The sequence below is a fragment of the Sorghum bicolor genome, chromosome 5 (assembly GCF_000003195.3).
Source record: "Sorghum bicolor cultivar BTx623 chromosome 5, Sorghum_bicolor_NCBIv3, whole genome shotgun sequence".
NCBI lineage: Eukaryota > Viridiplantae > Streptophyta > Magnoliopsida > Poales > Poaceae > Sorghum > Sorghum bicolor.
The window spans coordinates 68,740,178-68,763,987 of NC_012874.2; the positions used below are offsets into that span (position 1 = coordinate 68,740,178).

The 23,810-nt window shown below is 42.6% G+C and overlaps 4 protein-coding genes and 1 long non-coding RNA gene across 5 annotated transcripts; all 5 read right to left on the reverse strand.

Moving 5' to 3' along the window:
* Window positions 1,620–3,158, reverse strand: LOC8068358 (CASP-like protein 1U1). Its single transcript, XM_002451159.2, has 2 exons — window positions 2,319–3,158; window positions 1,620–2,229 (listed from the first exon to the last, which is right to left on the reverse strand). The coding sequence occupies exons 1-2, from the start codon at window positions 2,654–2,656 to the stop codon at window positions 1,866–1,868; spliced, it is 702 nt and encodes a 233-aa protein (XP_002451204.2). The 5' UTR covers window positions 2,657–3,158; the 3' UTR covers window positions 1,620–1,865.
* LOC110435725 lies at window positions 7,635–8,925 on the reverse strand. Its single transcript, XM_021461688.1, has 2 exons — window positions 8,033–8,925; window positions 7,635–7,925 (listed from the first exon to the last, which is right to left on the reverse strand). The coding sequence occupies exons 1-2, from the start codon at window positions 8,907–8,909 to the stop codon at window positions 7,879–7,881; spliced, it is 924 nt and encodes a 307-aa protein (XP_021317363.1). The 5' UTR covers window positions 8,910–8,925; the 3' UTR covers window positions 7,635–7,878.
* On the reverse strand, window positions 16,073–17,030 carry LOC8082049 (CASP-like protein 1U3). Its single transcript, XM_002451160.2, has one exon. It carries the CDS (start codon window positions 16,949–16,951, stop codon window positions 16,304–16,306), a length of 648 nt encoding a protein of 215 aa, XP_002451205.1. The 5' UTR covers window positions 16,952–17,030; the 3' UTR covers window positions 16,073–16,303.
* Window positions 17,493–18,755, reverse strand: LOC8082050 (CASP-like protein 1U4). The gene is made up of 2 exons (XM_002451161.2): window positions 18,511–18,755; window positions 17,493–18,330 (listed from the first exon to the last, which is right to left on the reverse strand). Exons 1-2 carry the CDS (start codon window positions 18,681–18,683, stop codon window positions 17,895–17,897), a joined length of 609 nt encoding a protein of 202 aa, XP_002451206.1. The 5' UTR covers window positions 18,684–18,755; the 3' UTR covers window positions 17,493–17,894.
* On the reverse strand, window positions 22,204–23,750 carry LOC110435361. The gene is made up of 3 exons (XR_002453013.1): window positions 23,607–23,750; window positions 23,443–23,508; window positions 22,204–22,275 (listed from the first exon to the last, which is right to left on the reverse strand). It is a non-coding gene; the product is annotated as an uncharacterized LOC110435361 (long non-coding RNA).

Sequence of the window (23,810 nt, forward strand, 5' to 3'; positions counted from 1 at the left end):
CTTTTATTTTTATTAATTTGTAGATATTTTCTTAATAAAAATTATTTCTAGCCCAATCTACCTTCTTTATTATTCAACTTAGTTCGATTTACCTCTTTTGACATGGTGCCACATCAATAAAACTACCATCAGAACCTGCCTAGGTGCAAAAGTGAACTATTTTGAAAAGTTGAGGCACACGGCCGGAATAACTAAAATCAAACTTTTTTTTCGGGTAAGAAAATGGCCATGAGTTGGATGTGAAAAGATGCGCCTATAAGATCTAAGCCCCATCAGCATAGCCCATGGGCCCAGTCTAGGAATGACGCAACCCAATAGTCATCGTAGCTTGTGGCTAGGCCAGTCTAACGTGATGGATGTGTCATACGTGGCTCCTCCCACACAGTATGCCAACTGCCAGTTTGGCTTTGCATAATTAATCGCTGGCCTGTTAAAAGCCCACTACTCCTACACCGTAGCGCCACAAGCATTGACCATTGGTAGGCACGACACACTAGTCAAATACGGCTATGCCTTAATGGGTCAATATTAGGCCAGAGCCCAGTATATATTTGGCCATTATATATATATATATATATATATATATATATATATATATATATATATATATATATATATATATATATATATATATATATATATATATATATATATATATATATATATATATATATATATATATATATATATATATATATATATATATATATATATATATATATATATATATATATATATATATATATATATATATATATATATATATATATATATATATATATATATATATATATATATATATATATATATATATATATATATATATATATATATATATATATATATATGGTAAATTTTTTCTACTCTCTAGGAGTAGTTACTCCCTCCTAACAACGTACTCTAGGCAGATTTTCTTCTCGAGGAGCCATACGACCAAATGCCCAAATGAATATCGATCGGACATACCCGTTAAAAAACAAACGATCCTAATTTTTTGTTCTTTATTTAAATTAGTTCTATCTATTGCTGTTGGATACGGCTCATTTCAGAAAATAGTCTAGTATACTTACATATTTTACTTGGTGAGCTTCATATAGTAGTCACGGTAAATAAAATCAAGTGCTCCGGTCCCTTCCTGTTTCAACGCAGTATCGTTTATATGAAATCTGAGCTCCAAACTAAATTACTCAAATAAAAGAATAAGGCAACATGCTACCTTTTCAATACAGTGTTTTTAAGTTTAAACATATGCACCGTGCACTGAAAAAGATTACAGTAGCACAATGTTTCATTATGACATATAAAATTTTCACTGTGATTATGGATTTGGTGACCCTATGCCTATGAAAGATTTTAGTCAACACGTTTTCTTTTAGTCGCGATTCGGATAAAAAAATGAAGTGATATGAGAGGTACTCATCTGTTTGATCTCCTGCGAAGTGAAAAATGAGGCCAAAAAAAATCCCCCATATCTTTTTACTTTGTCATCCATGCATGATGATGAAAGATGAGACGCATAGTTCTCGTACGTCGTACCTTGCTGGTTCGTTAAAAATAAAAAGAACTGAATCCGTTCAACTGAAGGATTAAAATCACCGTGGGCTTATATATTTTTTTTCTCGATCGAGTGGTTAACATGTTACAAAGTTTTTATTTCATTAAAAGAAGCGTAACAACGTGTTACAAACTTTTTATGTTACAAAATCACCGTGGGCTTATATACAAGGTAGTACCTCACCGTTCACTCTTCAAAGATTCGACACTCGATCTCCTCCATATGGCTAGCTCCATCATCTCAGATGAAAACGACGATCGATGCGAGCAATGGCGCGCGCATGCAGCGGCCGATCGATCGAGCAACCTCATCACCATTCAAAACGCCGCCCTTCCGAGCTGCCGCCGCCCGCATCCCTGCTGGCCAGTGCCGCGGTGGCGACGGAGACGGCCGCGAACGCGCAGACGGCCGCCGCGACGGTCACCCTACCGCAGAACGCGCCGGCGGCGTCGCACACGCTGCTGCCTCTTCCCGCACTGGTGCCGCCACCAACCACGTCACGGGTCGCGAAGGCCGCGCCGGCCGCCGAGAAGAGGAAGCCCTGCGCGGCGGCGTCGAGGACGGGAACCAGCGGCAGCGACACGACGACGACCGTGAAGTCGGCGCGCACCGCGAACAGGTACAGCGCCGCCGCCGAGCAGACGGCCGAGATCGCGCCGGCCGCCACGAAGTACCTGCACGACCGGCACGGATCTCAATGCACGTTGGCAGCATCATCACTTTTAATTTCACTGTTTAAAAGCCTCTTTGGTACGGTACGTACCTTAGAGCGTTGTACTGGCCGAAGGAAACGGAGTAGCTCGAGGATTCATGGCCGCCGCCGCCGCCGATGACCAGCTGGCTCGCGGTGGCCATCACGATGGCAGCCGCCAGCGACAGACCGAGCGCGGCGATGCGAAAGAGGAGGCTCAGGGCTTTCCACACCTCCTCGGCCATCGATGAGAACTTGAGAAGAGAAGGCAATGAGTGACAACAAGAGTACCAGATCAATGCACAAACCAAGCTGTGTATAAACTGGGTCCAGATGCTTGCAGTAGTGGAGAACTTGTCTCTGAATGAAGGCGTGAAGCAACCAACAATTGATCTATATCCTTGGGTCATCTCAGACTAAGATTTTGTGTTAGCACTTGCAGTTAACAATTAGGGTCGAATCCCTCTCCAAGCCAAAGGAAACATTTCAGATGACCCACATTGGCACGCGGTGATATTTAACTATTCTTAAAAGATTTGGAAAATGAAATCTGCGTCATATAAATTCAGATTGTGGCTTTGTTTAGACCGCTATACTATGTGCTATATGCGTGAGTGGTGCAGCACTAGGGCTATCACAGCCGGCCCCCTGTGTTGTTTTGGTTAGAGAGCTATTTGAGGAGATCTTGATTGGTACCACTTTTCTAAACCTCAAGATCTCCTTTTTCCTTACACCACCTCTGTCCATCAATTCAATAAAACATTCCAGGCAATCTCATTTGCTTTCAGGGCTACATTGGTAGTACGAGAAGAGGAATCGAAGGCCCAAATCATATTTGGGATGCAGTCACATGGAAACACACAAGAGGTTTTATATGTTTTGATTGTGACCTTTTTGAAAACAAACGCAGCACATGTACAAAATAATGATAGATCTAACCATAGCATAAACACATGAATACATGCATAACCATTAATTAACTATTACGAAAATACTGAGAAGATTAGTTCTAGACCAGCATTGGCAGTCGCCATAGGAGTCTCCGATGGTGATGCAGACGTTGGTGGTCGTGAAGATAGACGTGATTCACCAGCTGAGGGTTGAGGAACCCTCTGCAGATGTTGATCTCCTTGTGCCGGGTAGCGGCGGCCTTCGGGACGCCATCACAGCGTCTGATTTGATCGTTTTGGTGGGATAAGATAGGAAGGCACCAGAGGTGCATCTGCTTATATAATGCGCTATGGGCCAGGGGGCCAAACCCTAGACGACATACGTTGGATAGATATGACATGACATGTGGACCTCTTACTTAAACCTTAATTAATTATGTGGTTAATTAATCTTTTCATTATCATAGCATTTGCCGAGATCACAATCCAACAAATAAGTATACCTTTCAATGTTGGGTACTGGTTACAAAATAAAAATATGCAGGCTGACTTCCAAAATTGAAACTCTGCACTAGAAAACATTCTGCTCCCCACTTTTCAAAGCAGATCATGGTTAAAAGCTTTGATGTCACCAGGATGATGCCACGAATAAAATTAATGTTAAAAATTTACGACAAAGTCTGAACACAATACCGTGTACCAACTACCAAGTACTAAACTGAATTTCCACTCCAGACAGAATACAGAAATCTATGCAAAGTAGTAATCGATCCTCTGAACATTTCAATTTCAGTATGAACTTAATTACACAGACATTTTCTTGTAGCAAGAAATTCATCTCAATATTCAACTCTCCAAATAAGCAAACATTTCCTATTAATTATTATGATTGACCGCTGGTTAAGGGACCAAGGGAGGCGCAGAGATGTGATAGATCTACAGGATCTACTAGCAATAGATGAAACAGGGATTCGGGATACGGAAGTAACATAGACGATAACGTACATAAATATACACTAGATTCATTACAACTAAGTAGAAACACGTAGATCCAGAGTTTAGGGTTTCGACCGTCGTTGGCAGCGGTAGCAGATCCGGAGGGGTCCATGGTGTGGGTGTTGGTGTTGCGCCGATGTAGATCACGGCGACCTTCGGGTCTCCAGCGGCACTGCCCGACGATGATGGGGAAGGAGTAGAACGGAGGCGACGCGGTGGTGCTTCCCGACGCCACTGCGCGAGCCGATCGGATGGCCTAGGGTTTGTCGAGTGGGGTGTATGCACGACGAACCTCAAGTTGCGTGCCTGCGGCCCCCACTCCTGTTTATATAGCGCAGCGCGTCGGGGGCCCACCAACCATGGATCGGTTGGGCGCCCCCGATCAGGGCGCGATCCAGGGGGTAAGAGGCCCCAGCCGTTGGGCTGGGCCTGAGATCAACCTAACATTCTCCCCCTTGATCTCAACTGTGCTATCTCGCTTTGTCAACTCACCCCATCACAAATCAGTGTATTGAGCATGCTTCATCTTGACAGTTATCACTGCTAGATTAGACAACCACAAACACTTTTCTATTTAGAGATGAATTCTCGCCTTGGGCCCCTTACTATCCAGGAATCACAGGCTTTCCCTTAAACCCATGCCGGCTACATGTTCTCTGAACACGTTGGGCGGTAAGCCTTTGGTAAGCGGATCCGCTAGCATCTTTTCTGTGCTTATATGTTCAAGACTTATGACGTGATCCCGGATTTTATCCTTGACAACATAATATTTTATGTCAATGTGCTTGGCTGCATTGCTTGACTTATTGTTGTGAGCATACAACACTGCTGGCTCGTTGTCACAATACAACTTTAGTGGTTTATCGATGCTGTCGACCACCTTTAAACTGGGTATAAATTTCTTAAGCCAATTCACCTGTCCTGATGCCTCATAACAAGCAATAAACTCAGCATACATTGTGGACGATGCAGTGACTATTGTTTGTTTTGAGCTCTTCCATGATATGGCTCCTTGCGCGAGAGTGAATATATACCCTGAGGTAGACTTTCTATCATCTCCCGCGTAATCAGAATCTGAATACCCTACTATTTGTAGGTCATCAGTTCTTCTATAGGTTAACATGAGCCCTTTCGTGCCTTGCAAGTACCTTAAGACTTTCTTTACTAGATTCCAGTGTTCCATACCTGGATTACTTTGATATCTACCAAGTAACCCGGTCACAAAAGCCAGGTCTGGGCGTGTGCACACTTGAGCATACTGTAAGCTTCCGACAGCTGAAGCGTATGGAACGGCTTGCATGCGATCGCGCTCGAACTTGCTCTTGGGACATTGATGTTCCCCATACTTGTCACCTTTTACAATAGGAGCAGGTGAAGGTCTACACTTATGCATATTGAATTTCTTCAATATTTTCTCTATATATGCCTCTTGGGACAATCCCAATACCCCTCGACTTCTATCTCGGTGAATCTTTATGCCCAAGACAAAAGAAGCTTCACCTAAATCTTTCATATCGAAATTTGAGGACAAAAATCTCTTGGTTTCCTGCATTAGAGTGACATCACTACTGGCTAGTAGAATGTCATCTACATACAGTACTAGGAAAATGTATTTCCCATTCTTAAACTTTGCATATACGCAATTGTCCTCAACGTTCTCCTTAAACCCAAACTTTCTGATTGTCTTATCAAACTTTAAATACCACTGCCTGGATGCTTGCTTTAATCCATAAATGGATTTCTTCGGGCGACAGCCCATTCTTTCTTTGCCTGTCACAACAAAACCTTTCGGTTGTGCCATGTATACTCTTTCTTCTAGATCCCCATTGAGGAAAGCTGTCTTCACATCCATTTGATGCAATTCTAGATCAAAATGTGCCACTAGGGCCATTATGATTCTAAAAGAGTCCTTGCTCGAGACGGGAGAGAATGTTTCATTATAATCTATCCCTTCTCGCTGAGTAAAACCCTTGGCTACCAGTCTTGCTTTGTACCTTTCTATGTTCCCTTTGGAGTCACGTTTCACCTTGTAGACCCATTTGCAGCCTACTGTTTTGGCTCCTTCAGGAATGTTCTCTAGGTCCCAAACTTTATTGGTACTCATAGACTTTAATTCATCTTCCATGGCTTCTTGCCACTTAGATGCTTCGGTGCTCCTCATGGCTTCTTCAAATGAAGTGGGTTCATCCTCCATCTGAACTTCTTCGCATTCATAGACTATATAGTCATCTGGAATAGGAGACTTTCTTGCTCTTTGAGGTCTGCCAGAAGTTTCTGCTACTGGCATTTCTTCTTGAGGTTGCTCTTGTTGGGGCTGTTGTTCTTCGACTATGGGTTCATTCGGCTCCTGAGGGACAGGTTCCAAATTGGCCATAGGCGAAAAAGCAGCAGGTGTTGTCACTACTGGTGTAGATCCAACAACAACAGGCAGCGTAAAGTAGGGTTCTTGCACCATGGGAATGGGCACGAACACCCGCTTCTCTTCAAGGTTAATTTCTCGCGCTGCCTTGCTCCCCCTGATCATCTGATCTTCTAGAAAACTAGCGTGTCTCGTTTCCACAAACTTGGTATGTCTACCAGGGCAGTAGAAACGATAACCTTTCGACTTTTCTGGATAGCCAATGAAATGACAACTTACTGTTTTGGGGTCTAGCTTTCCTATGTTTGGGTTAAACACTTTTGCTTCAGCGGGGCTCCCCCAGACACGCAGATGGTTGACTGAGGGTTTCCTGCCGGTCCACAACTCATACGGGGTTTTAAGTACTGACTTGCTTGGAACTCTGTTGAGAATATGAATGGCGGTTTTTAAGGCCTCCATCCACAAACTCAGTGGCAGAGTGGAATAGCTCATCATGCTGCGCACCATATCCATTAGAGTACGGTTACGCCTTTCTGCTACTCCATTCTGCTGTGGGTCCCCTGGCATTGAATACTGGGCTACTATGCCATTTTCCTGTAAGAACCTTGCAAAAGGTCCAGGAACTTGTCCATAAGGGGTATGTCGACCGTAGTACTCCCCCCCACGGTCAGATCTTACTACTTTGATTTTTCTGTCTAGTTGGTTTTCAACCTCAGCCTTGAATATCTTAAATTTGTCTAAAGCTTCTGAGCGTTCTTTGATTGGATAGATGTATCCAAAACGAGAGTAGTCATCTGTGAATGTGATGAAGGAATCAAAACCATCCACAGATGTCACTGGAAAAGGTCCACAGATGTCTGTGTGGATCAATTCGAGTACTCCCATGCTTCGCTTAGCGCCTTTCTTTATGTTCTTTACTAACTTGCCTTTAATGCAATCAACGCATTGCTCTAACTCTGAGAGTTCTAATGGTGGGAGGATTGATTCTTTGACTAAGCGTTCTATTCTCCCCCTCGAAATATGGCCTAAACGACAGTGCCATAATTTCGATGAGGAATCAATTCTCTTTCTTTTCTTGCTAGCATCTGCGGGTATTGCATTCTCAACATTATTACATTCAGCATTCACATTCTCAGACAAAGATAATAAATAAAGTTTGTCTTGTCGGAAGGCAAGACCCACACATTTATTATTTAACTGTAGCTTACAATCATTCTTGCTGAAATGGCAATCAAAACCATAGTCTGATAAACATGAAACTGAAATTAAATTTCTAGCTAAAGAGGGAACATAAAGAACATCATGCAACTCAAGGGTGAAGCCACTAGCTAAATCTAGAGATAAATTTCCTATAGCTTGAACTTCAGCTTCAACACCAGTGGCCACCTTAATCTGTCTTTCTCCTCTTTGAAGGGTTCTCCCTCCACTGAATCCCTGCAAAGAGTTTGCAACATGAACAGTTGCACCTGAGTCAATCCACCATGTGGATCTAGCATAACTTAGATATAAGGATTCATCAACAAAAGTTATAATGTCCTCACCTTTCACTAGGCAATGTTTCATGAACTTAGGGCAGTCATGCTTCCAATGCCCTGTTTCATTACACCATCTACAGCGATCCGGGTCCTCCTGCCTGTGCTGGTTGTCTTGCTTTGGGTGTGCTTTAGGCTGTGAAGTGCTTCCTCCCTTGTTCTGGGAGGTGGAGGCATCTGGTGCTTTCTTGTTGTAGAATGGCTTCTTGTTCTTTCCTTTCACAAAGTTCACAGAACCACCATTTGCATTCTTGAGCCTTTCTTCCTCTTGCACACACATAGCAATCACCTTCTCTAAATCCCACTCCTCTGGCTGTGTGTTGTAGTTAACAACAAATGTCTCATACTCTTTAGGAAGTGAGTTTAGAGCTAGGTGAATGAGGAAACCATCAGCGAGGGGCATCTTTAGCTTCTCTAACTTGGCTGCCATGGTGCTCATGCTCAGAATGTGCTCTCTCACACTCCCCCCTGTGAACCTCATGTTAGTGAGTTTCTGGATCAGGGTGGAAGCATGAGCTTTGGTGGAACCAGTGAACTGATTCTTCACTTTCTCAAGATATTCTTTTGCTGTGTCACATTCTGGGATTGCACCTCTTAGGCCCTCTGTGATGGTTTTCTTGATGACAATCTTGCACTTGCGGTTTGACTTTTCCCACTTGTACTTCTCAAGATCATACTTTGCTCTGATGGGAGCAAAGTCTCGCTTCCGATTAGCAAAAGCTTCATCGGTCTCATTCTGAGCCCTTTCGGGCTCCTCTGGCTCAGTGGGCTTTGGCTCCTGAAGAGCCAAATCTATCTCAGCAAGTGCTAGAGCAGCATCAAGTTCCTCGCGCCACAGAACATAGTTCTGTCCCGTCAGCTTTGGGATTGCACTGATGAAGTGCATCGCATTGAGTGCTTGGTCTGAAATTAAACATGAAAAAATGGTGAGAACATCAACATTAAATCTAGGAAAAATAATTGCATATCTTAATTTAACGTTGGTCAAAATTAAGATATACAAAAATTAACTCTCTACATAAATTCTAATCACCGTTGGGCAGAATAGAATAAATGCATAAAATTAGAACTTGGAATTTGTAATATTGTTATTATTAACGTTGGTCAAAAAATAACAATATCACAAAGAACTAGGCTTTAAAACTCATTTCTCAAATTAAATATCCCGTTGGTTCAATTTAATAGGAGAATTAAAATATAACTTGCGCAGCGGAAAATTTTAATTTTCTTGCTATTTTCAGAAGCATAACTAGCTGATCTTGCTCTCTAAGTAATAAACACGTTGGTGCAGATTAAATAGAGTCAAAAACTGGGTAAATCAATATTCAAATGCTTCTGAAAAAAAAAAAAATTTAAAGAAAAAATAAAAAATTTCTGTGCTGTATTATGCTGAGCAGGCCATTCGGCCTCTGTGCGTTCAGGCCCAGGCCATGCACGAGCGTGGGCGCTGGCGAAAACGCAGCCTGGGCCGGCTCGCTTGAAGCGGCCCAGCAGCGCGGCATTTTTTTTTTTTTCTTCTCTGACTGGATGCTCGCGGCCCAGTTAGGGGAAAACGGCCCATGGCCATTTCGCGCGCAGGCGCCCCCCGCTCCCAGGCCGCAACCTGGGCCTGGGCCGGGAAAACCCCATCCCGCCTGGGCCGAAAGTGGCCCAGCTTCGTTTCTGTGCAATCTCGGCCGTTGGATGAGATCCGACGGTCGTCCTTCGTTTTCGCGGGAAACAAAACCCCCAGGCCGGCTCGCCCCTTGAAACCCTAGCCCATTTCTCTGCGTTCTCTCTCTGTGCCTGACGGCAGGGAGCCGCCGCCGGCGGGACCGCGCCCAGTAGCAGGGCCCCCGCCGTCGCCCGCAACCCTTCTCTGCCCCTCTCTGCTTCTTCTCGATCGCGCCTGCCTCCCCAGCCCGCGCCACACTGAGTAGCAGCAGAGCTGCCGCAGCAGCCGGCGTTAACTCGGCGGCCGAAAAAAAAAAAAGAACGGCGCCGCCCCGAGCCCCTTCGCCGGTGTGCGCGCTCGCCCTGTGCAGAGCGCGCCGCCGTCGAGCGGCTTCGTGCGCGGTGCCTCGCTTGGCCGGCCACGGAGAGCCGCGCGTTGGCGTGGTGTCCCCGGCCGTTTTTATTTTCTTTCTTCGATCTGGATCTCTCTGCTATGTTTCTTGTGTTTACTGGGGTTAGGTGTCCCTTTCCCCGATCTGTGCTTGTTGGGATCTGGGCGTTAGGGTTAGGGTGGTCTCGGTTTTGACTGAGTTAGGATTAGGGTTTCGAGAATCCCCTCCTTCTTCTTGCTGTAAACCCGAAAACCCCGATCTATTTACTAGATCGGCTGATACCATTGATAGATCTACAGGATCTACTAGCAATAGATGAAACAGGGATTCGGGATACGGAAGTAACATAGACGATAACGTACATAAATATACACTAGATTCATTACAACTAAGTAGAAACACGTAGATCCAGAGTTTAGGGTTTCGACCGTCGTTGGCAGCGGTAGCAGATCCGGAGGGGTCCATGGTGTGGGTGTTGGTGTTGCGCCGATGTAGATCACGGCGACCTTCGGGTCTCCAGCGGCACTGCCCGACGATGATGGGGAAGGAGTAGAACGGAGGCGACGCGGTGGTGCTTCCCGACGCCACTGCGCGAGCCGATCGGATGGCCTAGGGTTTGTCGAGTGGGGTGTATGCACGACGAACCTCAAGTTGCGTGCCTGCGGCCCCCACTCCTGTTTATATAGCGCAGCGCGTCGGGGGCCCACCAACCATGGATCGGTTGGGCGCCCCCGATCAGGGCGCGATCCAGGGGGTAAGAGGCCCCAGCCGTTGGGCTGGGCCTGAGATCAACCTAACAAGATGCGCTAATGGCGGCTATGGCAGCCGTGGCCACAACCCGGCTTTGCCTTGGGATCATCACCCTTTCAGGTACTTGGACGCAGACAGCGCGACGGCGGCCACGGCCATATCGAGATGGCTCCCGACGCACGGACCCGCTGGCAGAACTCGCCGGAGCCCTTGCAGACGCCGGCGACCCTGCGGCGGCCGCAGGTGCCGATCGAAGTCGTCCACGGAGAACGACGACAGCGCCGACGACGAGTAGAGCAGCACCTCCATGCGCGGCGGTGTCGACGAGCTCGGACAGCGACTTATTGGCCGCCTTGCTTTCGTCGTCCACCGAGAGCACTGGGACGGGAGGCGGACGCAAATCGTGGCCGCCGCCCAGGCCACCGAGAGCGCAACGGTGGCGATGCGGAGGACGAGGCTGGTCGCATCCGTCCGACGACCCGTCGGACTTGCCACCACCCACCAGCCATGGTTCAGAGAACTCAGCGAGCAATCGCATGGCGGATCACGTCTCTCGCCTCTCATCGATTAAACGCATTTACTTCCAAAGCATCTCCAACAGTTATGCAAATAGACTATGTATTCTAGAAATTTGCCAAAAAGCTTAAAAATTGCTCTCCAACAGTTTTGCATTTGACTTATGCATTTTGGCAAACTTGACATTTGATGGACCAAACTTGACATTTTTGCATAGCCACAAAGGTTTGGCAATTTTGATATCCCTAGAATCTTGGACTCTTTGTCTACTCCCCACGTCGCGGATGTTTGACGCGATACGTACGAGAGTCCTCGCGCGCGTATCGTCTTTGCGCCGCGCGCGTCTATTCTCGCCCCGCCGCGCGTCTGTCCTCGCCCCGCGCGCCGCCTCCTTCGCTCGGGTCGGCGCCTCGGTGTAGGAGATCGTTTGGCGCCTCCTCGCTTCATTCATGCAACGCTAGGGCAACTAGGAGATCCGCCGCCGCTGCCTCTTTTTTTTCCAACGACGAGAGGAGAGTAGATTAATCGCAGCGACGTGATCTGGAACTCCCGTGCTATTCCATCTTCGACGCAGCTAGGTACTCCCTACGATCCAATTTTTTTATGCGGTTTGGATTACAATCTTTGGTCGACTTGGAGTAGAAGACAGCCGGTTGGGAGGATGTTTTGGCCGGCTGGTTCAAGTACATATTGTAGAGGTGATTTAATTTTGTAGGTATACTCTTGTTTGTCTTATGTAGATTGTACAATGGAAGACACAACATTGTATTCAGGCTGGCTAGAATCAGATGGTGAAGGGTGAAGGGCGACGGGCACGACTCGTAGAAAATTTGCCACGACCATAAAAGATTCCCGTACAAAAAAGTTAGGTCCACTATTTTGGTAAAATGCCAAGTTAAAAATGCCAAACACTTGGAGATAAACTTATTTTTCCTTTGCCAAAACGTTTAGGGACTTGGCAAACTCCAACAATTGGCAAATTTCAATTGCATAACTGTTGGAGATGCTCACAATGCTAATAATAATAATAATAATAATAATAATAATAATAATAATAATAATAATAATAATAATAATAATAATAATAATAATAATAATAATAATAATAATAATAATAATAATAATAATAATAATAATAATAATAATAATAATAATAATAATAATAATAATAATAATAATAATAATAATAATAATAATAATAATAATAATAATAATAATAATAATAATAATAATAATAATTGGAATAGCATTTATTTCAAACTATACCTAATGATTCTGACAGGTTCTGGGATTCATTTTTGAAAAAAAATTCAGCCCCAACCGAAATGGACGAAATTCGGAAAAAATCGGTCCAATTTTGGACTGAATTCGGTGAATTTTCGGAAATTGAATCATAAAATTCATTTCGGACCTAACCGAATTGGACGAAATTCGCTGAAATTCGGAGTATTTCGGTCGAATCCCAGATCCTTGCGAACAACTAGTCAATCTTTTTTAAGTTTAACCAACTTTAAAGAGAAAGAGTTTGATCGATATTTATAATATAAAATAAGTATCTTATAAAATTATATTCTATGATAAATATAACAGTATTAATTTGATATTATAAATTTTAATATTTTTTCTAAAGAAAGAAAAATTCAGTTAAAGTTTAAAAAAATAATAACTTTATAAATTAAAGCTTTCAGAAACAGAGAGTAGTACTACTACTTCCCCACATTTGTCATATAGTATTAAAAAAGTACTCCAAGATGTGTAGAAGTAGCAGATAGTTGTATGCAGTCGAATGAGGTGGCTGCTACATGCACATGGTCATCCAAGATGTGAGATCCATATCATTGCGATGACGTGGTTAACTACTCTCACGCACGAGCAACCTTGAATATTATAGAAACTTAATTTGCACAAATGAGGGGAGTTGATAAGGTACGTAGTCAATCGTTGACTTGGACCCTGTAGATACATGCCAGTAGTATTAGCAGGGGTGGCGCCTTGGTTTTCAGGCACATCAATCATGCATCGACCATCTTGTTAATAACCATTTCCACTGCTACTTGCAAACATTATTCGTTTTGTATTTGCCATTTGAGGATATAAGAACTTTATTTTATTTCTTCACCAAATGAGTTCTAAAAAATTTGGTTGTGTTGAGTCAATTTCAAAAAAAAATCCCTGAAAAATGTTTCTTTGGAACATTCTTTAAGTTAAAATATCACTGGTACAAAAATGAATTTCAGTATTATTGGTATATGGGCTGTATTGGTAAAAAAAAACTTGAACTTGAATATGATTTGCAAAAATTTGGAATCATGACTGCGCGCCAGCCTAGTATGAGTGGGTAAAAGTCCCATAGTAACCTATTCCTAAAAATCCAGCCTATTTTCACCCCTCCTCTTCCTTTCCAAACCACCGCTGTCTCTCCCTGTACTGTGGCACACCAAGCTCTCAACTGTCATATCCTCAAATTTTTATGCTATTTTGTATTCTTTATATATGAAATGGCTTAGACATATCTAGTTTACGTGATTTTCTCTATAAATTAAGGATTTCCTTCGTAAATTTTAGCTGAAATTTTTATTGCATATATCGATCACCGATAGATTTCTGGTATTTGCATCATTCGCATTTATCAGTGACAACCAATAATGGAAAAGACAGTTCTGTCATTTCAGTTAATTATCAGTGACAAAGTTTTTTTTAATTCAATTCAGTCATGTTTGATCTGACATCTGGCACTAGAACTCACTAATTTTTGTTTTGTGATCCAGCATCCAGTAGTAACAATTTTTTTTCTCTCCATGTGTACTTCAAATGTACCTAGGACCATAGATTTTTTAATGTAAAAGAACACATATATTTAGGCATTGGAGCATGATTTTCATTTATTTATTTTTCTATAAAACTGGTAGCTGGTTTCCATGTGAATGTTCAGAACTGGTGCATAGAGTCCTCATTGTATATCCCACCTTGTGCACCGGTGTAGACTATGCGAGTTGTGTGTGTGACTTGACCTCTAACAAAAGTTTGTTGAGACCCTTTTTTATACAAAGCTGTACTTGTTGTTCAGTAGGCACCAACGCCTTCCAACTACAGAGTAAAATAACATGTTGCGCAGCGCAAGTAATGTTATCTTTAACAATTGGATAGAACAATAATTACTTTGTCATACAACTTTTTCCGAACCTGCACAGCATATGGGCCAATGTCGTCCATCAGCGAAGTTTGGAAGCATCTGTTTTTCTACCACGGATGAGGTCCCAATTTTCTTCTTTTGTGCAATCTTTAAGCATGATGGGTCAAAGCAGTATATTCTAGTTCCTTTTTTTAGAATTAGTATATTCTAGTTCATTGTAGCAAAGAATTATTGTACTTGGAAGACAAGGAACAGTTTAAGTCATATAATAGTTTTTATGTTCCACCACTGTTATTTTTCTACAGTGCACAGTTATTTGGTTTAGCCATATTTGGAGACATGAATGGTAATAACTTTGCCCAATTTGATATCGTGAAAACAACAATACATATTGTCTTTGTTCCAAGGAAGGTCAAAGCAAGGTGACTCATTTAAGCAACCGGGGCTAACTTAGTTGGTGGCACTATTAAAAATGATTTTAGGGGACAACTCCATTTATTTATAGAGGTGGTAAGTTAATGTCACTATCCCAAAAATGTCTAGTGATATTTAGAAGTGGGTGTATCTTAAAAAGTTAACCTTGACAAATGATTATTAATAAAAATGGGCCTTTTAAGTATGTTGCGTCTGTAAATAGAATAATATGATAGAACCAACCATCTTAAGATGCTCACATTAGAAATAGTTGTCACACAAAAGTATATAACGTTTACATATATATGAAGTCACATGAGATGAACTTTATATGAAAATTCTATGTACGTTCAATGATAATTTACTTTCTGTTTGTTCAATTTGGATATTTTTTCTTGAATATGTATAAGGAATTGAGGATTACGTATCATTCTATGAATTCCATTCGGATATTTGTAAATGAATAAATTTGTCCTGAGACATAGTATTACTTTTACAATGCTTTAGAATATACAACAAAAGTGTTAGCAATAGATATGTTTCATTGCCCAAGTGTGTTACGTACTTATCTTTGATCCGAGTCTATAACTGATGGTCTAGTGATGATAGAGACAGCAAAACCATTCACATACAGAAAGAGCATATCCAACAGTTCAAAATTAAAATTGTTAAACAATGATTTTTCCATGTCCCTAAAAGAATAGGCAGCATATTTGTTGGCTTTTTCTCAAACCATTTTCAATCTTGCTCCTATAAATTACAAGATAGTTTGAATCCGGAATCCCATACTATTTTAAAATCAACCTAGCCACTTCCTCCACCTCCAGTGCTAGCCGACCCTGGAGGCTCTGGATTGTCTCAAATACAGTCAAACAAATATCCGTACCATTTTCACTCAGTATCTGGACAAGCCATAGACAGGTTGGGCCAAGCCAGAGGTGGGCATAGCCCTCCGGGCAATGGCGGTGGCTGGCCATTGGTGGCCAAAAGCCCGGCCGTGAGTCGAGGCAATTTTGATCCTAAGTCACACATATATATGTACTTTTCTGTGTGTTTCCATCGTTTTTGCTAAGTGCATAGAGAATGGAAGTTGGAATAATAAAAGTGAACAACAAGAACTTTGGCGGAAAAATCAAGAGTGTTAATTAGCACCAATAACGTAATTTGCCATTCCGTCTAAAAAGCCGCAAAGGAGTCCAAGATGACGTCTATCATAATATTATATATTTCCAATATAAAGATTTCAAGATACTGCTGGTACAATTACTACATATACAATACAGAAGGGCAACCAATGCAAATGAATTCAGAAGATGAAACTAAACCACACATATCCACTAATAATACGGATATTATTCTCTTCTTGATATTTGCTTGCAATATGTTTTATTAATAAAAAGAAAATAGTCCAACACGGAAAACCTAATGCTTGTGATGGCAGCCATGGTCACAACCGCCGGACTCGGAGCTGGAGCTGGAGTCCGAGTCCGACCCTCCACCGGACGCCGAGCCTCCCAAGCCTCTGACCACCTCGGCGACGGACACGGCGACGGCCGCGGCGAGAGAGAGGTAGACGGCGATATGCACCTGGCTGCAGAAGTTGGTGCCACCGCTGACACCGCCGCCGGCGGCGGCGCTACCGGCACAGATGCTGACGCGCTTGCCGTTGGCGGAGCAGTAGGACATGTCGGACACGGCCGCGAAAGCCGCGCCGGTCGCCGAGTAGAGCAGCGCCGGCACGGCGACGCCCAGCAGCGGCATGAGCACCTTGGTCGTCTTGTCCTTGCCCTTCTTCCACACGACGAGGAAGATGGCGATGGCCTCCAGGAACGCCGCGATGGAGGCGGCGCCCACGAGGAAGACGAAGGGCGGGAAGTCGCTGTACGTGACCGTGCGCGCGCGCGCGGCGCCGCCGTACGCCGACGCCGCCGGCGCCGCGTAGTACACGGTGCACTGGCTCGCCGTGGACATCAGCACCGCCGCCGCCACCGCTAGGCCCATGCCCGCGATGCGGCCGGCGATGCTCACCGCCGTCACCCACTTGGGTTCCTTCTTCTCCTCGTCATGCATGGCTGACGTCGTCGACGCCGATCGGTGGATGATGAGGATGGAGAGCTAAGCTTGTTAGAAGCTGGATTGTTGACTTGCTCGATTAGATGTATATATATACATATATGAGCATTTGGTGACAACTAACAAGTGGATGATGAAGAGATCGAAGGTCAATGCTGCGTGATTGGAAGCGGCATGTTTTTGCATGCTCAACTAACGTTAGCTAGCACGACGAGCTCACCTCCGATTTGTTTTTAAATGGTAATGACTAATGAGTGGATTAGCATCTAATTAATCTCACTTGATTCTACTAGTTGTTACAAACTTAGTATATTATATCGACGGTTTGCCACTAGTTTACTCGCTAAATCGTGTAGTTTTTGTAGCAAGCCAACAAATTAGACTAGATTATTAAGGTGTTAGCAATGATTAGGTTCCATAGTTAATTCATACTAGAAGTTATATAGGGTGTGTTAGATTCCATGATTAATTCATACTGGTAGTTATATCATCTCTGCTCAAAATTATGCATTCATGAGCCCGGGCCCAGCCCAGCCCAGCCTAGCACTTGCTTTGCAACTCAAACTGACGGCCCAACATTCTTTAGCAACGACTGACAGATCAACAGATCAATTGGCCCGCCTCATTTTGGTCCAGTCCACTTTGAATCATTTTCCTTTCTTGCAGTACACTTAGCAGAGTTGCATGTTTTTTTTCCTTTTTAACCCAAAAAAAATCTACATGACTTGTGACCAAATAAACAATCACAATGGGGTAAACAAACCACTGATTTACAATTATTGATTTACCAAGAAATTTAAAAGCAACAAAGACGCTTGTCTAAAAAATCATAGCTAAAAGTACTGTTCACTGATTTATTGTGAGAAAAAACATTATTAGCTGACAAAAAAAAATACGACTTATAAGACAAGCAAACAAGCAAATAGCACATCCTATTATCCTAATGCTTGCAATGGCACCCATGCCCACAGCCGGACTCCGAATCCGAATCTGAGTCCGAGTCCGAGTCCGAGCACGACCCGCTGCCATGACACCACCGGAATGTGGTCAGGAACTCAGCAAAGGATACAGCCACGGCGGCGCCGAGGGCGAGCCACATGGACACGTGCACGTGCTCACAGAAGCGGCCGCCGGCGACGCTGCTGCGGCAGACGCTGAAGCGCCGCCCGATGGGCTCCAAGTAGTAGTAGATGTCCTCCCAGCCGACGGCGAACGCCGCGCCGGCGGACGTGTAGAGCAGCGCCGGCACGACGGCGCCGAGGAGCAGCATGGTGAGCACCCTCCATGATTTCTTGCTCTTGCCTTTCTTGCTCCAGCTGAGGAACAGTGCTACTGCCTCTAGCAGCGTGGCAATGGCGGTCGCCGCCACCAGGTACCTGCATCGCAGTCGCCAGCAGCACGATGCAGATGTATAGTTTATATATATATATATATATATATATATATATATATATATATATATATATATATGCATATATGCAAATTTGGAAATGCAATCTATGCAGGTACACGATGTAATTGCGGTAATGGATTTTGGTTCTTTGGTGTGTACGTACACGAAGGCAGGGAAGTCGCTGTAGGTGACGGTGCGCGGGCGCCATCCGTAGTCGGCGTAGACGGTGCACTGGCTCGCCGTGAGCATGGCCGCCGCCGACACCGCGGCCAGCCCGATGCCGGCGACGCGGAAGATGAGGCTGACAGGGTGCAGCCACTTGGCAGGCAAGCACATGATCACTCTATATCGAGTTTGAAGTTTCCTAGCTAGCTAGGCAGGGTAAGCTACGGATCAGACTATGATCGATCGAGTTGAGGCTTGCATTTAGGGGGCTTACAAATGGATGTATTTATATATATACATATATGTATGTGATGGCAACGTACAAACAAGTGGCTGCCGAGACTGCCGAGAGTAGACGGTAAACAAAGAGCGCGTCACTGGAAGATGCACCTGCTTAGTACTAGTATATATTTCTTGGGAAACTACCATGCATCTAATCTCACTGGCTTAAGTAGTTACAAATGTTGCTCATTGGTGTTTCCGAACAAAAAAGAACGTACGTCTATTATGATTGCCGGTTGTTTACTCACTCTTTTTGTCTTTGTGGCTGATGAGCCAATAGTTTCCTTCAGTTAAGAGTGCAATCAGTGACTAGGTTCCACGGATAAGTCGTAGGTAGCTCTGCTCTATACGGAATCTTGTTTATGTTTATTTTATTGGGCTTATTCGTACATTGCAATATAGTTCTGGTTTAGTTTTTAAAATTTTTTAAGATTCTCCGTCACATCAAATCTCTGGAGGTATGCATAAAGCATTAAATATAGACAAAAATAAAAACTAATTGCACAGTTTATCTATAATTTGCGAGACGAATGTTTTGAGCCTAACTAGTTAATCTGTGATTGGACAAAATTTGTCAAATACAAACGAAAATGCTAGCCAAAACCAAAAATTTTTATGAACTAAACAAGGCCATAATGTTACACAATAATTAAGGATTGGGTGGCTAACTACTATATAAAAATGTACGAAGACACTCCATCTCATCTACAGAGGTGGTCAGTACAACGTGTTCTTGGTCAGTATACAACGTGTTCTCTTTAGAAGTTATAGAGGAGACGCAATGAGAAACACCTGTCTTTCAATCAAATTTCAATTTTCAGAGGCATGAGAGCTTAAGGGCAGACTTACAATGCCTCTGTACCTATATAGAATATTTTTGTCAGCATAATGTTTTAGAGCAATATAAAGCTGTTTGTCAGTGTAGACATGCTTTTTCCATCAGCATGACTTCATATATGTACACACAAATATATAGAGGTGAGCCTCGTTAAGAAGTCAGCCGTATGAGGCCCACCTCTATTAATCAATTTTTGGAGGTGGATTGTCTCTATAAATGAGTAAAGTGCCTCCTTAGATACCAAACTGTTTTAGGAGACTCGTAGAATTGTTGCGCTTCTCTAAAAATAAAAAGGCTTGTCTCCTAAAATTGTTTTTGTGTTAGTGGCAAAGTTTGGTCAAGGTTTTAGCTAAACAAAGAAGAAACTGAGAAGATTCCTAGCTAGAGCATTCACCGGGGATCACTAGATATGGATTGCCTTATTATATAATAGAGTCCTATAAGTTAGCTAGGAAGACATTGCAAGATCCACAGTGCCTAGACAGGGAGTCCTATAAGTTAGCTAGGAAGACATTGCAAGATCCACAGTGCCTAGACAGGGGAGCCCTATGCCACCACACTTGAGAAGGGCACAATGGGCCCTACCCTCATCGCGCCTAAAGCGAGGCGCCAACCAAGATAAGGGATAGGAGGAAGGGGGAGGGAAGAGAGAGGATGACAGTGCTGAAGTCGTGGGTGATGATGGAAGAGGTGGTTTTCTCAATTACTTATTACTAGGTCTAATTTTCACCATAGGAACAATTGATGTAATAGTAATATAATTTATTTTAACATAAATATATTAAGAAAGACCCAGCGTAGGAAAGACCACGTAAGATTGAGATAAAATTAGAATAAGATTTGACGAAGTCTTCACTTCATCAACAATGGCAACCTTTTTCATTTTCCCACCAGCATGCTTTCATTTTCATATATGTACATACATATGCTTAATGAAAATCTGCAGCACACGCTTCACACATCTGCACCATTTCTTGTACGTGTATAATCAATGAAAATGATCGAGCATATGCATGACACACTTCTAATTCTCTAAGCTTTGCTTCCAGCCACCGTACCTCACATGCGAGTGCTTCCGAAGTCAGCAGGTATACCTTTATATTCAACTGGTACCAGACATACTCGTTGGTGTACGAGAGTGAAGTCGTGAGTTTATAGTTTTTATTCTTCTTTAGTCGATGCAAACTGTGTATACGTACCGGGTTGTATGCTTGTTTTCGGTGTAGGATTGAGGTGAATTATATCTAAACCATAGTGAAACTCTTCAATATATTCTATATTATCATAGATTCATACTAGTTGTTTTCTTGACAGAGGCACTCTACCCGCTTAACAGTTATTATAACTAGTAGCTGTCACACCCGGTTTCAAAGAACAAAACCAGACTAGCCATATGTGTGCCCAGGAAGTCCACACATACAACAACAGAAGCAATAATATCAAAAACAATGTTATATAGCGGAAACATACTTATAATTAACACTTACATCAGAGAATCGTAACACAATAACTAATCTTCAGGCTCAATCTTCACAGAGACGGCTGACTGGGGGTAACATATGCCTAGCACTTCTTGTATTCTGAGAACATCCTTCATGATTCCCTCGCTCTTCTGATCAACTCTTACTAGTAAACTGGAGTGGTGGAAAATAGCAAGAGTGAGCACATATCGTACTCAACAAGTATAACCAGGGGTTCATGAGGCTCAAATAGCTGACACTGGTTTGACTGCATTTAGCTTTTAATAGTGGATAGCATGTTCATAATTAATAACAAATGTCAAGGTAGCATAAATAATCCATTAATCACATGATCAAGTGTAAGCATAATTAATCTCATAGCATAAACGATAATCAAAAGAACATAACAACTTAACAAGCTCATCGTCGTCGCAGCAAGAACCCCCAAGGCCACTCATAACCGTGAGTACGGCTAGTATACCAGTTTTACACTCTGCAGAGGTTGTACATCTTTACCCATGAGTCATGATTTACCCTTTCGCCCGAGGTAGCTAATCTCTTAACTCTCTTCCTAGGGAGGTCGGCAGGGATCACTATGAAGCCTTTCAAAAGTTCGTCTAACATGTTAGGGCCGCAAGGTTTCCTTTGCGAGCAGATATAGATACCCCCTTCCGAATGGCACAATGACGCGCAGCCTATACACATAGGGACAGGGGCTCGCACTATACCCGTGTCGGTTCAGCCCCTCTAGCGCCCTTTCGGGTAACCGCTAACAAGCTAGAAAAGGTCTCCATACTGAGCTAAAGCCAGAGCCATTATAGCCCTCATGGTTGCACTGTTGTCCCGGTGATCACTTACAGACAAGATCTCATATAGTTATTTGTCATCTTATAACGTTCATTGCATAGCTATTAATCATCTTACAAGATCCATATATCAAGCACTAGCACATCTACACCAAATACATAACAAGTAGGTAGCAAGGAATACAGGTACCAATCATCTATGATTTTGCTAAGGTCGACAAGGTGATAGCATGCATATGATATATATGTGTAATTATAAGTGAATAGGTAACAAGGATAATCCCAAGTTATACTTGCCTTGAACACTTGCATAATTCTCACACCATCAGCTTTTGGTCATCATCTTCTAATCTTCAGCATCCACAGACAGTTCTTGTCTATTTGTATCAAGCACCACACATAGGCAAACATACAAGCAACAAACAGAACAACTAAGAACAATACACCACACAAGATGAAGCAACATACTACAAGATAACTAGTTACTACGGTCACGAGAACGCAAGAGACACCGATAAAGGAACTATCTTTATACAAAAACGACTACCAGAACTTTATATTGCAACGGAAAAAAAAAGACTACAAGCCTTGTTTATATTAGTTCAATAAAACTATGAGAACGTTGTTAATTTAGATTGGACAAAATCACATTTTATTTTAAAAGCCGAGTTAAACTAGCCATATTTTATTTATAATATGTGAATGGGTTTCATCCATTTAATCATTTACTACAGAGAACATAAACACATGAGAGCAACTAATCTGTCATAATACGTGTTAAGACTAAATAAGATTATAATTCAGAAATACACTAATACTAAAAATATCTTATTTATGTTTGTATATTACAAAAAGAAACAATTACGAGTTTGATTTATTTAAACTATATAAAAAAAACATGTGGAACCCACTAATTCAGATTAGTTAAATTATGTTTTAAATATAAGCATGCATGTACCATTTAATCAAGTAAAGTTTAACTTTTAAAATAAAGATGAAAGAACATGTGTGATGTATGTTCAAATTATTCATGATACGTGTTGGAGCTGATGATATTATAATTATACCTAATTTAATATCATGATGATAGTTAAATTTTAACATGCAAAACAACGTGAGCACTAAAACAAGTTTATGGTATTTACTGTGATTGTCCAAGCAAAAACAATGATCAAACACGGCACAAGCATCTATGTAAGTTTATCTAAAACTTTTATATTCACCATAAAGTTATTTAGGACTCTAAATTATTTAATCTAAGCTACAGTATGAACACGTTGGTTTGGAACATAGCATTACTCAGAAATTGCACCGATCCTCATTTAGTGCAACGAATTTAATTAATAAGCATTCTACATGAAAGCAAAATAATTAGATAAACCAACTTAGTTTATTCTCCTGACAATACCGACCTATAAGGCCCTCAAACAAACGCCATGACAGATCTAGCAAAAGAATAAAATATTGCGGCAAGATTAACCTAATTACCAGACCTAATCAAGAGGCAAGGTAGAGGACAAAAACGAAATTGATATTTTTATTACCTAAACCAAATCTCGATCTTGATTGCCCAACCTCCTGCTACTGGCTTCTACGGACCTGGCTACGATCTGCCATATGGTTGTTTGCCTCGCGATCAGAAAAATACTTAGAAAAAAGTAGCGATGGAAAGCAAAGCGATAGCATGCATGAGATTAGATGCTTTTACATGGATCGGCAAGGAGATTCCAGAGGTAAGGATGACCAGCTGAGGGACTTGTGCAGCAGTCCTAGGTGCCCTATGCAGCTTGCTGATGGCGGCGACACTTGACTTCGTGACGATGGCCGATGGTGATTGCTAGGGCAGATGCGATGGGGCACTAAATGATGCGAAGCCATTGACGATGCTGGGTAAGGACTAGGCTGATTATTA